Source organism: Bidens hawaiensis, unplaced genomic scaffold (assembly GCF_021521415.1).
Source record: "Bidens hawaiensis isolate Kalapana, Puna unplaced genomic scaffold, B.hawaiensis_p1.1 tig00030524_1, whole genome shotgun sequence".
NCBI lineage: Eukaryota > Viridiplantae > Streptophyta > Magnoliopsida > Asterales > Asteraceae > Bidens > Bidens hawaiensis.
The window spans coordinates 187,483-202,608 of record NW_027495091.1 but is presented as its reverse complement, the minus strand read 5'-3'; the positions used below and the strand labels follow the sequence as shown (position 1 = coordinate 202,608).

At 32.6% G+C, this 15,126-nt stretch overlaps 1 protein-coding gene and 1 pseudogene across 2 annotated transcripts; one reads left to right on the top strand and one right to left on the bottom strand.

The window, feature by feature from the left end:
- The first annotated feature begins 785 nt into the window (after nucleotides 1–785).
- Nucleotides 786–8,432, top strand: LOC143580560 (uncharacterized; annotated as a pseudogene). Its single transcript, XR_013143680.1, has 9 exons — nucleotides 786–945; nucleotides 2,383–2,478; nucleotides 3,785–4,187; nucleotides 6,072–6,138; nucleotides 6,406–6,459; nucleotides 7,472–7,540; nucleotides 7,833–7,898; nucleotides 8,013–8,081; nucleotides 8,209–8,432. The product of XR_013143680.1 is annotated as an uncharacterized LOC143580560 (transcript).
- A 2,703-nt stretch (nucleotides 8,433–11,135) lies between these two features.
- Nucleotides 11,136–14,748, bottom strand: LOC143580562 (myb family transcription factor EFM-like). Its single transcript, XM_077063551.1, has 4 exons — nucleotides 13,922–14,748; nucleotides 12,610–13,164; nucleotides 12,422–12,498; nucleotides 11,136–11,783 (listed from the first exon to the last, which is right to left on the bottom strand). The coding sequence occupies exons 1-4, from the start codon at nucleotides 14,118–14,120 to the stop codon at nucleotides 11,298–11,300; spliced, it is 1,317 nt and encodes a 438-aa protein (XP_076919666.1). The 5' UTR covers nucleotides 14,121–14,748; the 3' UTR covers nucleotides 11,136–11,297.
- Between the last annotated feature and the right edge of the window lie 378 nt (nucleotides 14,749–15,126).

The window sequence follows — 15,126 nt, the reverse complement described above, 5'->3', positions numbered from 1 at the left end:
TTAAAAACAAAATATACATATTTCTATTTTAACCGTTTTGAGAAGTGGTAAGGTAATTTATGTATGAAATAGGACAAAATTTTAATCTCTACATAATGTAACAATTTAGTCGTTAATAAAATTAATAAAAACAATAATTTCCAGACTAAAGTCAAATTAATTGGTATAATTTTTTATTAAAGAATCATTATTTTAGCAATACTCTTAGCTTTCTCCAAAAATATCACCCGTTCAAGTCTCGTTAGAGGTAAATGTCGTGTGCAAGCCCAAATGTTTTACCACAGTGTGTGTTTCTTTTGAAACGGTGGCGAGCTAGGTCACGGGCGCTGTCTTTAAATGTACTCGAGTGACCGAGCTTTGTTGGTCATTTAAAAAATTAAGAACCACATCAATAACTTGTACGTACGGTAAAATCAAAAGCTACATCAACAAACTTCTTCGTTAGAATTTGTGTAGGGGGGGTGGGGTTCTAGCTCCTATCACCACCGATTGATTGCTAATAATTTCCGGTGAACCAGTGTGTTAGCACCTTAGCGGTACTAAAATGACTTTTTTTTTTAAAAAGTCACTGGTTCAAGTGTGGGGTTCTTCTGGAAATGATGACGAGTCGGGTCACGACCGCTGTCTTCGATCGTGAACGTTTGCGACCTTGTGATCGAGCTTTGTTGTTCATTTAAAAATTAAGTACTGCATCAATAACTTGTACATACAATACAATCAAACACTGCATTTATTCGTTTTAGGGGTTTCTACTTTCTAGCTCCACCACTGTCGTTAATCACTTATAATAATAATAATAATAATTTCCGGCGAATGAATTAGGGTTCCGGTGAAATGACGATTGACGACGATAACTCTGTTTACGTCGGCAACATACCTTACGACTCTACCGAAAACACTCTTCGTAACGCCTTTGATATTTACGGCCAAGTTATCGCCGTTAAGGTACACCGTTTTCTCGCCGTTTTACCTTATAATAATAATAATAATAATAATAATTGGAATCGTATGCGTGTTCGTTAATTTGTTAATCTGTATGCTATATGTTGCTTGTTTAGTGATTAGTAGTGTGTGATTCGTGTTATCATTTGATGATGTATTGAACTTAATTATTATTATTTGATAAACGAACTGAACGAACACGAACCGAGGCCATGTTCGTTCAATTGTGTGCGTGAACGTTCGATAATGTGTTTGTGTGCGTCTGTTTATGTTCGTTAAGGTATGTTTGTTTATGTTTTGTTCATTGAAGGTTTGTAATATTTTTTTTAATGGCTTTTCGAATCTTATCGAATGGATTTGAGAAAAGTTTTATTAACTATAAAACAAAAGTATATATGTGTATTATATATGTGATGATTAATTTATATCTAAATTGACATATGGATATGAAATGTTAAAAAAAACATCAACACAAACTTGTTACGCGGACCGAACTGTTTACACTGACTGTTCTCGGTTAGTCAAATCAGATAAAACATATCTTGTGTTCATTTATGTTGTTCGTTTTGTGTTCACTAACAAGTTCATTTCTTTAATGAACGGACACAAACAAGAAATTTGTACGATTAGGTGTTCGTGAACTGTTTGCTTGCCCGATAAAAGCTTAATGGACGAACATGAACAAGGCCTTGTTTGGTTCGGTTAGTTTAAGTCTAAGATTAAAGAAATTGTTTTTGGATTGGAGTTGAGCTCAAAATCTTAAGTTTGTAAGGGTTTCCAGTTTTACCTTAATGGACCTCCATAATTGCTATATTAGTTTGTGTAAGTGTTTGTTTTTAGGTTATTACATGTCGTGCGTGGAATTGAGAATTGAGATGAGATTGTATCGTTGATAATGATTTCATTGTGTAACTTATCGATGATTACTTGATCTTCTTTGATGGTTACTGGATCTTCTTTGGTAAATTACATGATGTTTAAGCGATTCAGTCTCATCTCAATTCTCAACTCTAGACAGAACATTCATGTAGATCTGAAAATTTTATAATCTATAGCTTTTTAGCTTAACCGCATTGATTTTTTAATCCAAAATTGATATCTACACTGTTGTAGCATTTGCTATAAGGTTTAACTGATATTATCAATATGTTACTGGCTTACTGCAATGCTTACTAGATCTTCTTTCACTTCAATGTATATGTATTTAAATCACTTATAGACTATAGTTAAGTAGCTCATATCTTTTTCCTCTGGTATTGGAGTTCTTACAAGCTACAATCACAGTAAGATATAGTGGAAATAAAAATTATACGTAATGTTAATGCATATTTGAATAATGTTTATCTGCTAACTGTGTTTTTTCTTACATTGACATTATTGTTTCCTGAATAAAAGATCATCTAATGAGTAATGATGCCTGCTTTTACATTTCATTTCCAGATAATTAATGGTGGAGTAGGTGGAAAATGTTTCGGGTTTGTTACGTTTACAAATCCACGATCTGCAGTTAATGCCATCAATGATATGGATGGAAGGGTATTTTCAGCTAGTTACGTTCTTATGTTTTTTTAAATTTTTTTGGTCATCGATTCTATGCATTAGAGGTGGCATAATTGGTGGGTCGGATAACTGTTCAAAATGAGTAAAAAATTTTAATACAGGTCAAAACAAGTCGGGTTGTGTTGAACCCAGAGCAGCTTGTTCAAAATTTAAAATCTTTGATGTCAAATATTGTCACAAAACTATATTATTTTAGTAAGAATCAATTTTTTAGAATGAAAAGGTCTACCAACCCATTTAAACCGTTTACTTTTAATCTATTTTTGCCCATTAGAGATAAAACACAATCCTAATTAACCCATTCATATATAAATGATATAGTTGGTTATATGTTGATGTTTTTGGTCATTAAAATGCTATGAACTAGAGGTGACAATCTCAACTAATTTCTATGAAAACAGGTTAAAAGTTGCAAGTTTGTATAGTTGTATTCAAGTGCTTACAATGCCTTAAATTGTTTCATTCAAAATAGATGTATAAAATAGCTGATTTAAACCATATTTAGTAAATCAACTATTTACAACTTTTTGAAAAATGGACACAAAATTGTTGGCTGTTTCAGCCCAACCCGACTGATTTCGATTGTACATAAAATTTATGGATTTACCTGCTGTCACCCAAACTTAGGCCTATAATTGAACAGAACGTTCACTGAACGGTTTGGTGGGAAGTTCGTTTATGTTCCTTATTTAGTAAACTAACGGACATGAACAAATCTTTTTGTTCATTTAGTTAAACTTACAAACTGAACACATTTCTTGTTCATGCATTTTTGTTCATGAACTTTCGTTTGTTAAATTCATTAGTGTATGTTCATTTATGTTCGCTTGTTTAAGTTCGTTATATATTTATTTCAATTTTTAGCCCCATTACAATTTAGTCTAGTTTTAATTACTTTCTAGGCCCGACACATTGTTCTTCACATTACTTTTTATTGATTTAAGCTCATTTATGTTCATTCATCTATGTTATGTTCATTCGTTTACGTTTGTGAACTGTTCGTTTATATTGTTAACGAACGGACATAAACGATCACAAACAAGAAAACCTTGTCACTATCTTTGTGCGTTCGTTTTTAATTACTCTTGATCGTTTGCTTGGTTAAACTTAATCGAACGAACATAAACATGCTGCGTCCGTGTTCATCCGGTACGTTTATAGGCCTTCTCAAATCTTTGTCCAACCTGCCCATTTTCCACCTCTACGTATAACACTTCTGTTTTTAGTTTTAGCTATTTAGCTGTAATTTATCTAATTGTTTGATTTAATGGATCTCTACTAGACCATTGATGGACGGATTGTAAAAGTCAATGAAGTCAAAACCAGAAGTGGGAGGTCAAACTTTGGCCGTGACAATTTCCGTCACAACATCAATAATAATAATAGAGATGTGGAGTTTGATAGAGGTAGAGATAGAAACTACGGTCGTGAACGTGATCGTTCTCGGGACCAAAACCGAGAATGGTCTCGAGATCGTGATCAAGGTAAAGAAAGAGGATATGCTAGGGCCCGTGATGTTGACCGGTCTAGGGACCGTTTTGTTGACCGGGAAAGGGGACATGATCAGGATAATGATTCGGATGACGTTGACCTTGAACGTGAAAGAGATCGTGACCAATCAGACACGGATCAAGAAAAAGAAGTGGGAATAAGTATAAAGACCAACCTGCAAAATTAACAAATGGGTAAGATTGTAATTTAATATAAGATCATACTTGCTATATTTTGTTGATCACAACATCCTTATGAAAAAGTTTTTACTAAGACTACCAAATATTAAAACAAATTTAGAGGGCACACGCATATTAATTTGGTTTTGTTTATGCCATTTTCAACAAGCCTTTTGCTGTTGGAAATGACAAATCGTCTAAGTTTAAATCTTTTCACAGTTCTCACATTAGACTTTATAAAATGACGAAAATGCCATTGTATCTACTCACTTGCGTTTCGACAATCCGTCTATAGTTTATAGTTGTATACCTTTTAGTATATTCGTCGGCTTTTTTGTCATTTACAACTTAAGAAGTGAATATAGAGGCATGCGAATATTAATTTGGTTTTGTTTATGTCATTTTCGACAAGCTTTTTGCTGTTGTTAAATGACAAATTGCCTTAAGTTAAAAGCTTTTGTCACATTAGAGTTTATAAAATGACAAAATTGCCACTTAATCTATTCCTTTGGTTTTTTGTAATCCATCAATAGTTCATACTTTTTAGTAGATTCATGGGCTTTTTGGTCATTTTACAACTTATGAAGTGACAAAAGCTTCAAACGTGGGGGTATTTCGTTAATTTATAATTATAATATTTTAATTTTGTGCTGTTATTTTATAATCGAAGTATTGTTTTTTTCACTTTTTTTTTTGTTTTCTATTTCATTTAACCGCTTAAGTTTTATTACATTGATATTTCATCATCATCATCATCATCATCATCATCATCATCATCATCATCATCATCATCATCGTACTCAGTATATCCCACCAATAACAAAGCTATGGTAGGGTCTGAGGAGGGTAAGATGTAGGCAGCCTTACCTCTACCCCATAGGGATAGAGAGGCTGCTTCCGGTGAGACCCCCCGGCTCGATAGTAGTTTTGCATCAAGCCTTGGACATAAGGCACATAGCACTCAATCATCGGGACACCGGCTGATCGGTGCATGTACCCTTATCTTTCAGCTATCAACGCCACTACATGATGCCTGATTAACCGTCCGTCACTTTTAACGTTATTTTCACGAGATTAGTAAAATAACGTCAAAATTAGTGCAATTTCACTTTTGCCCACCCGAGGGTTCACACATATATACATCATATTTGCGCACCGCAAGCAGGGCTATATTGCATTGATATTTCCACTTCTTAATAGCCGATACAGTTACACACATGTAAGAGTCACTTTAATTTCTTTTGAATAAGTTTTGCATTTAACTCTATGGATAACCAGACATGTTATAGGCATCATCTAGTAATGTGTTATATTTATTATGATTGTAATCTTTATTGTTGTTTTATTTTATGTATCAAGCAAGTTTGACATTTTTGAAAGAGTTAATTACACAAATGGTCCCTGTGGTTTGTCTTTAGTATCACCTTTAGGTACTAACTTTTAAAAGTTGCAAGTTTGAGTTTCGTGGTTTTAAATTTGTAACAAGTTTGGGGTTTATGATTAACTTTCCTTCCGTTAACTTTTTTGGTCATTTAAAAAAAGTTTAACAGTAAATTTAAAACCACGAACCCAAAATTTGCAACTTTTAAAAGTTAGTCCTCAAAAGTGTTACGTGGGCTAAACCACTGTGATTATTTGTGTAATTAACTCTTTAAAAATAATAAATTTAGGTGTGATGTCTACATTTTATTATACCTATAAGCATGAGTGTAACAGAATGAACACTAGACATAGAAAAACTAGTCATTGCAGTTTAATGCTGAGAAACATTGGTCATATGCATAACGAAAAACTGATCCTCAGTACAATCAAAAACATCTTTAATGAGGATCTTTTTTTTACTTTACGGCCAAGTAAGTCAAACTTTATCTAATTGTTCTTTCTTATGCTTTTATGCAGTTCAGATTTAAGTGAGCGCCATAGCAGAGAGTATCCATCAGGTTCAAGTCATGGAGATCATGATCAGGTAGAGATTTGCTTATATGTACTTATGAATGAGTCGTTTTGGGTTATGTTTTCTCTATAATGGGTCAAACGAAAAATAGCTTAAAAGGAACAGGCCTATATTCACACATAGTGTGTTTGTTATTGATGTATAAAGTGTCCTAAATCATTTATTTCAAACATTAGATTATTATTGTGAGCAAATTCAAGTTATTTATGAAAAAAGTCACCATGAATATTATATTATTATTGAATACCATCTTATTTGAGTACCCTTTGAATGTAATAGGTTTCAAAACAGCTCGACATCTCACGCCAAAAAGTAGAAGAACTCCAAAAGGAGGTTTGAATCTTTGCATATGCCAACACTCTTCTTGTCTTTGTTAATATGTAATATGTTGCTTGTAATGGGGTCAAGCGGGCAGGTTGGGTCAACGGATCAAAACACATAATCTTTAATATGGGCCCAAACAGTCTGGGTCAGGTGGGCCAGTTAACACTTTTCATTTTATTCACGTTGTAAATTAATGTATTAAATAAGACTATAAAAACTATATCATTTGAATAATGGTATTTTTTTTAATAAAGTGATTTAGGTGGTTTCAAGCATTAAAAAAAACTTGGCCCATTTGACTGGTTTTTAAGCAATAATATATGTTGAAACACAACGAATTTTTAATTTTTAAAAATAATTAATTAAAAAAAACTTGGGTTAATTTTCTATAGTTATCAATATGATGCCTGATTGTTTTTTGTATAAACCCAAGAGGTACTTTATAGATAGTTACGGTAGGGGTGTGAATTTCTGACAGCACAAGAGCACGCCACGAACCTAAAACGGATTTTGTGGGTTTGGGTTTAGCCTAATCGGTTTTGGGTTGAACCGTGAACACTTTTAACTAAACGGGCCATGCTCGTGTCAACCTGTCGGGTTCGCACGTTGACCTGTTTGTCAAATTAATTGTTCTTTTAATTTCTTAAAATGTATTTTATGTAATAACTAAAACCTGTTTGGGTATTTTTATGCCAAAATTTAAAATTTTAAAAATAAAATATTAAAGCATAAATATGCAAAAAAAAAGTTCGTATTAAATGGGTTGAGTTTGTGTCAACCTGCAAATACACGTCTGTTCGGAGGTTCATGCGCATGACACGATTTATGGGCTTGACTTGCTAACCCGCGAACACGACCCGTTTAGCAGCCATAAGTTACAATAGTTATATTTGTATATACCAAAGTCGGTTACATTCAAACTAATCTGAAATTTGAAATATACATGGGTGCGTGTCACATGAACTATAATAATTCAATGTTAGTTTTTTGCGGATACTAACCATAAACTTGCATTTCCCAGGTTACTCGTATGGAAGAGCTTGCAGAAGAGAGGGGTGATCATGTATCTAAGCTGCAAGACAAATCTCAGGTTTAGAAAAGTAGTTTTTTTTAAATTGACCCATTTACTAATCATAGAGTCATATAAGTAAGATTTGAAAATTTAGCTAAAAACGAAATGGGCTGAAAGTTTCAAAAATGCGTTAAAATGTTTGTTGCATACAACTTACTAAACACCTTATGCAAATATCTATTTTTTTTAATAGTAACATACCTTTTTAATCACTTCAACACGCTATATCAAAACCGTACAAAAATTTAGTCAGAAAGGGTTTCAAGATTACAAAATTACGATTCTAACCTTATATTTTTGGTGGTTGCAGAAACTGGAGGATGCACTAGCTGCTGCCAGGAAACTTACTTCAAATAGGAAGAAACAGTTAAATAAGGTGCTTTTGCCATAATTATTATTATCATTATTTTTATTTATTTTGTTTATATTTATATCTTCAGCTTTGTGAACTTTTGCTTTTATTCATGATATGCATTAATTATTTGTGCAGCTTTATAAATGTTTTCTTAACGTGAAAGATTACGGTGAGAAACTTAGAATCTGTGAAGAGGAACTCCAGGTTAGTCTCCCCTAACAAGTATTTATTTTTTAAATGATATAGTTTTTGTTATAAATAGCATGTAATTTTATTATTTTTAATTTCTATTATAATATCTGTTTACATTTTTTGCTCATTCTACTTGCAGTCTATTGTAGGGTCAACACTGAAAGAACTAGAAAATCACAACGAACTTGACGCAGATGACCTCATGGCTAACTGACCTATCTGACTAGGGTTATTAATTTCGTCATTTTTAAACACCATGAAAGTGTACTCATGTTTTGTTTTGCTGTAGATATCTGTTAACAAATAGTTGCTAAAATTAGTTATCCTTTGTTACATTATCTTGTTTTTAAGTCGATCTAGTAACAAACCGGTGTCCTTTTTCTTTCGTTTGTTATTTGTCTTATTTTGCTTTTACACGACGTGAAAACAAGTCGCGAAGCTTACATCAAATTTGTTTGCTTGAGTTTAACCTAAACGGGCTGGGTTATTTCGAGTCACACTCATGAACACACTAGCTAAATGGTTCGGTTTTTGGTCACGCTAGCAGGTTCACGAGTTGCTATGTTAATTTGCAAGTTTAAACGGCATTTTATTTTGAAATTTGATCATTAAAAGAGCTTTATAGACGTGTTTGTGGGTGTAAGTTCATATTGTTATAATAAATATGTATGAAAGTTAGAATTTTTGTGTCAGGCAAGTTGTGTCCTTGTCAACCTGTGAATACGTGAATTTTGTTTAGGTTCTTGTGATTGACGACATTATCAGGTTTATGTGTTTATGTTGTGTTGTGCCGTGAATAAACTTTTTTTGGTTTCACGTTAGATTTCCTCGGTTAACTCGTGAAACATGACATTCTTCACTTGCGGGTGTGTTTGGGGGTTTGGTTGTGTGTTGTGGATGCAAAGTTGGTGGATTATATAATTGTAAGACTTAGTGTAGTGAACTAAAAAGTGTTTGTTAATGTGCTAAGTTACTTTCATATAGGTAGTAAAGCTTTAACTAGCTCACCATTTAATAATGGTTATTAGTTGTTTAGTTAAGCAGCTAAACTAAACAATTAATAAAAAGACGAAAAAAAATGTAAAGAAAGTTGGTGATTTGTTACAGAAGTGGACCCCATTTCACCTTCAACATTCACACCCGTTAAGGGCTTGGCGGAGTGCCCTTGACACCTCCTGTTGGCGATCGCGTAGGGGTGTTGGGGGGCGTGAATGGGTGAGGTGACATGGGCACCCCACTACATTAAGTCTAATGTTCTAACAAGAGAAATCCTATGTTCAAGAAGAGAAAGTGATGAAAGTAACAAAGTTTTTGGCACTTGTTTAATGTTTGTGTCCAAATCATATAAGGTTGCATGTGGACCTATGGCTGTTGCTTTCTATATATGCTATGACTAGGTGATAAAATAATCTTAAGTGAAAGTAATCATGTTTGAAACATAATGTCCTATGTTGTAATTTTGTCTTATCTGCCTCATAGGATTATGTTGTACAACACAATACGAAATATTATGTTATTCGATACAATAACATAATATCTGTATCAGAACATTCACAATAGGTTAACCATTTGTCTTTAAAATTTAACTAAAAAACGGTAAAGAGAACACTATTTTTCTAAATTTATCTCTTAATTCAAAAACCTTTTGCATCTCATTTATCATATCTAACCTTAATTTAATAAAATGAAATTTCTTTTATTCATTTTTTATTATTTTTTTTCTTTTTTTTCACTCACAAATACTTATATATTAATATAAAAAAGTAGATATGCCAAATACAGGGGAGTATTTGATAGGTTCCTCTAAAAGTTTGGGTTATTGAGATGAGAATGAAGATCTGATGTAGAAGTTAAATAACGCATTTTTTTCTTCATGTTTTTCTTAAAATTTAGAGACGGGGATGGTTACGAACAAGCTATTGTGAATGCTGTTATGTATATGTTATCCAATGCAACATTATTATGTATGTAAGGCAAAATTAAGATATACAAAGTGGGAGAACAATCTAACCTCTCATTTATCTATCAAGTAATTTATAATGGAATAATAACACAAGTAACTGATTTTTAAATACAAGGAAAAAAGAAGGAAAATGAAATTAATCAATGGTACTTGTTTTCACATTGTTTAAACAAAAAAAAAATTCTCTAACTTGATCTAAATTTCGCACTTTAATACTTATACTTCTAGATTTCTAATTCATATTTAAATTGTCTACAAAGTGTTTAAACACTTTCATTTATAAGAGACATGTGATTAGCAAGGAAAAAAACTTAAAAATGTACTTAAAGTTATTTATGTAATATTCTTTAAAATACGTTAAATTGTAATTTACAAGTCACGATCCTACCAACAGTATGAGATTTGTAAGAGGCGATCGATCACAATCATTACTAGTGAAAATACGGAATGGTGATTATTAGATCATTTAAATGAAATAGGTGATCACTATTAAAATTAAGCGAGATAACATATGATCACAATCTTGTTTTATGAGAAGTTGTAAATTTGATCTTTATATTACCTTTAGAGGCGTTCTTATAAGAAAAGCTACCGCCGAAGACGAAGGAGTAAACTTAAGAGAATTGAATCTTACTATACAAGTTTTTTACACTTAAATTCATTCAAACCATTAATAATATTTTAAGTCGTGTGTTACATGTTTCTTCTACTTTAAACTTTTTTTTATCAATGTTTGGAATCTTACATTTCACAAGAAAATATACTTTTGACAAAAAAAGAGTGTTCAAAACAGTAAAAAATTAAAAGACAACCTAATCTTCACCTTTAGTTCTTTCAAATACTTTACAAAATTCTAAAATAAAATACCATGTAGTAATATTATACTATATTGTAAATACAATAAAGAAAAAGTAAATACGGTAATCATCTTAATTAAATAAATATGCATTAGCAATATATAAAAAAAAGTGCAAATATGTCAACAATTAAAAGGTCTTTAAATCCAATCAAAAGCCAAGAAAGCCAAATATGGTCCAATATTTATACTTTAATCATTAGAAAAATCCTAAACAAAAATAAAAATACAACCATTGATAAAAACAAAAACAAACTGTTACTTCTCATTTCTCATTATACTCTTTTTACCTCACTCTATATGTAAAATACTAAAATCTCAATAACTGATTTATAACTTATACCAACATGAACTTAATTAATAAAACTAGTTAATTATACTAAATAATTAATATTTAATTAATAAAACTCTAGAATGTTAGGGCAATATCACTCCTATTACTTTCTTCACATTCTTCCCTTAACACCAATGCCTTTGTTTCACCACCACTCTCCGCCTTCCAGCTGCCACCACTATCTGACTTCTCATCCTCAATACTCTCGGACGGGTTGCCTCCGGTGGCCGGGGTGGTCCCACCCCGGCCACTGGACTCTTGCAAACTTTGTGTGGGTTGGGAAGATTGCATGTACATGTGATTAATATTATTATGGTGGCGGAGTTGGTGGTGGTGTAGCGGTTGCGGTGGTGGGGGTGGAAGGACTTGGCTAGAGTAGAATTCTTGTGGTGTACAATAATGTGGGTTGGTGTGGGTGGCATTGGTGTAAAGGGTTTGTGCTCCGGCTGGTGAGGCGTATTCTGGTGGGACCCATATGCCGCCAAGAACCACCAGCTGTGGCGCGGTGTTGCCGGCGTTTTGTGGGGTTGGACTTGGTCTTCTTGTATGTAGTCTATATTTCTGTAAAATGATAAATAAAAATATAAATTAGTTTAGAAAATTGTATTAAAAAAAACAACAATTCCGTTAAAACTCACAAAAAAAAGGAAAAAGAAAAGAAGCTTATGTAGTTCTGTTTTATTTGTACTTTGTACTTGCAACATGAACATAGTATCATTATCTGTTTTGTACAACAACATGAGAATATTATGAACATACAAACACTTTATGCATGTAGGATAAGAAGGTACAAACATTACTTACTTTTCTAAATTAGCAATTGATTTAGGATTATTGACCTAAATATTTTTAGACATTTTTGTTTTTTAAAATAGTGTCTTATAGTTCTAATGATTTTGCTACTCATGTAACTCAATTATTTGGCGTTTGATAGGCATAATTTTAACTCAATTATTTGGCGTTTGATAGGCATAATTTTTTTTTATAAACTCTACGGAGTTCGCTTGTCAGGGTAACGCTTGTTAGGGTAATGAAATGATTAGAAGTATATGAAAATTAAAAAAACTAAAAATACTTAGCTTAATTTGAAAGTGCTACTAATACAACAAGCTTAATTACACTTCTCTATTTTTATTTCTTTTAATTTTTTCTATTTTACTTATGCATGTGTTTTGCAACAAGGGGAGAGAGAAAGAAACCTGTAAATGGCTTTTGACTTCATCATTGGTCAAACCATCAACTTTCATAAGCTCTCTGATTTGTTTAGGAGTTGCAACTGAAAAATCATGTTTCCAAAATCATCAAACAATGATTTTTTTTTGTCATGACAAATAATTTATAATTATAATATAAATGATCAAATATCATAAAACTTAGTGAAACTTACCTTGAGAACCACCTAACATCTGAAGAGCATTGACAAATCTCCTGTGGAGGTCCGGCGACCAGCACCGCCTCGTCTTCCTAGGTGTTTGAGAGCTCGTGGGGGTTCCAGAAGCGACGGTGGTATTCGTGGTGGTTCGAATATTATCAGTAACTTCACCAGTATCACCTTTGAGAAAACTCTTGTTTTCTTCATGATCAACATCTTTCTCACCGGATGAAAGTGCTAATTCCGGCAACATTAACGCCGAGTTTGATGAGTTTTTGTCTTTAGAAAATGGGATAAAAGCTCCACAGTTTCTTTGTTTAGTGTTGAAATTAATATCAGTTTCATTTGGTGTTGTTTTCATGTGATCGGTGGCAACGGTGTTGGTGGTGGCGGTGGCTTGGCTCCACAATTGCGCGGTGGTCATCCAATTTGCCTTGTTGTCAATGCTTGAGTTTGGATCCATTTCGGGTCCTTCACCCTTGGAATTCTTCATAGGTATGAATTCTTCGAGAACCGGAGAATTTTGATTCGTGCGGTATGTTTGTAATTGTTGCCTTGATGTCTCCATGGCTTAAAGAGAGGTTAAAAATTGAATTAAATGAAGAAATGAAACTAATTAAAATGTTATACTTTCTAATGTAATAAAATAAAAAAAATGTATAGAATGTTTTGAATTTGAAAGTGGATTAAGCGTGTATCTTGAATCATGTGTTACTTTTGAATGATCTTAAAATATGAAGAAAAGAAACTACATATGAAGGAAAGTTAATACAAATAATAAAGCTAAAGACAAGGATCAATTGAAAAATCACTTGCTATATATAATTAGCATAACTATTTTTTCAGGTTACAAATTGTTAAGATAATCTGAAATTGGACTATAAACATGTTCCAACTAGATTCATAAGATATTCGAGACCAGCCGATGAAAAACTCAAATCTAGACGAGATTAAACGAGCTTAACCTCGAAGCTAAAAGTGGAAACACATACAAAAACTATATGTATGCTTGATATGCATGCTAGATATCAAGGCAATTATTTATAACAATTAAATGAATATAAAGATGATACCATTGGCCGGTGAGGTTATTAGCTCAATATTAGGTTACTATTCTTCAAGATAACTTAAAATTGATGGATTATGAATAGGGTTGCATGCCAGTTGAGCCAATCATAATCAATTCGTGATATGCTTGTTAAAAGCTCGAATTGAGTTTTGATCTCGAGACTAAATTGGAGCTCATTTAATAAACGAACTTAGGTTAAAAAGAAGTACAAATATATATTGTGCGATATTTAGTATGAGATGAAGATAAAGATGGTACCATTGGTGAGAAGTTGCATGCAAAGTGGAAGTTCACGTTTGAAAGCATCAATCTTGAGTCTTTCTTCTTCAAGACGAGACAAGAACTCTTCAAGCTTTCGGGATTGATCATGGTCGTTTGTACCAACTTGTCCACCGATTGTTTTCAAGAGGATGTGTGGTTTGCATTCGAGAGTTAGTTCCGAAGCTGATGCCATCATGTTAATTAGTTAATATGTGTATAAACAATGAATCTTTATGTGTGGATCAAGAACATGCAAATAGTACTACTAGCATATGCAAAACACCCTAATGTTAAAGAGGGAATTGAATAGTTTGTGTATATGCTGGAACAAAGATGAACAAGATAAGAAAGGGTGTTATGCCCTAGTTTTATATTTTTCTCTTTCTTTCTCTAGGGTTTGAAACACTCAAGTTGAGAGAGGTGTAGTTTGTGAATACAAGGAGGATCAAGAGGGGGATTATCTTCTTTTAAGGGGTGAGGTCTAGAGAGAATAAAGATGGAATTTGGAGAGAGAGAGAGAGAGATAAAAGAAGAGAGAGAGAGAGAGAGAGATGGTAACTTCTTGCAAAGAACAAAGGCAAAAAAAATAAAAAAATTAAAAAAAAATGAAAGCTTTGTGTGGGAATATGAGAGGAGAAAGAAAGATAAGGAATCAAGGGTTGTTTCTCCATGTGGGGTCTAATAACAATGTGTGAAGGGTCATGCATTCCCTCCATGTATCTTTAATCAATGGGATGTGATTTGTTCATTATCAAAAGTCATTTATACTTTTAAAAAATCCATTTTACTTATCAAATTCATGGTGCCAATGGTAACTTTAGTAATCTTTTAGTAACAAATAGATCTATACACAAAATACCAAGAAAAAGTTAGATGCATGTTTCCAACATCTAACATAACTAATTTGATAAACTAAAGGTTTGTAAAACTTAAACCTAAAACTATCATATAAGTTTTCAAGCTTTTGATGTCACCTTGAGAAGGATGAGAGAGATATTTGTTCAATAGATCTCTCCCACAAAATTAAGGGAATGAGACATATACCTTTGTTACACCAAAATTTGTAACTTAAAGTTAATGCTAATTGTACTTCATGTTAATTCAAGGTTAATTCTTTTAAAGCTTTGTTCTCCTTTTGGTCATGTCAAAGGGATTGATTAAAGGTACAACGATTCCTTGTAGCGATAAAAACAAATGTATAA

Excerpts from the sequence above, each read along its gene's own strand:
- LOC143580562 (XM_077063551.1), bottom strand. The coding sequence starts at position 14,120 with ATGATGGCATCAGCTTCGGAACTAACTCTCGAATGCAAACCACACATC. Across the intron at positions 13,165-13,921 it reads CATGCAACTTCTCACCAATG|CCATGGAGACATCAAGGCAA; the intron begins GTACCATCTTTA and ends CCTCTCTTTAAG. Across the intron at positions 11,784-12,421 it reads AAGTCAAAAGCCATTTACAG|AAATATAGACTACATACAAG; the intron begins GTTTCTTTCTCT and ends ATCATTTTACAG.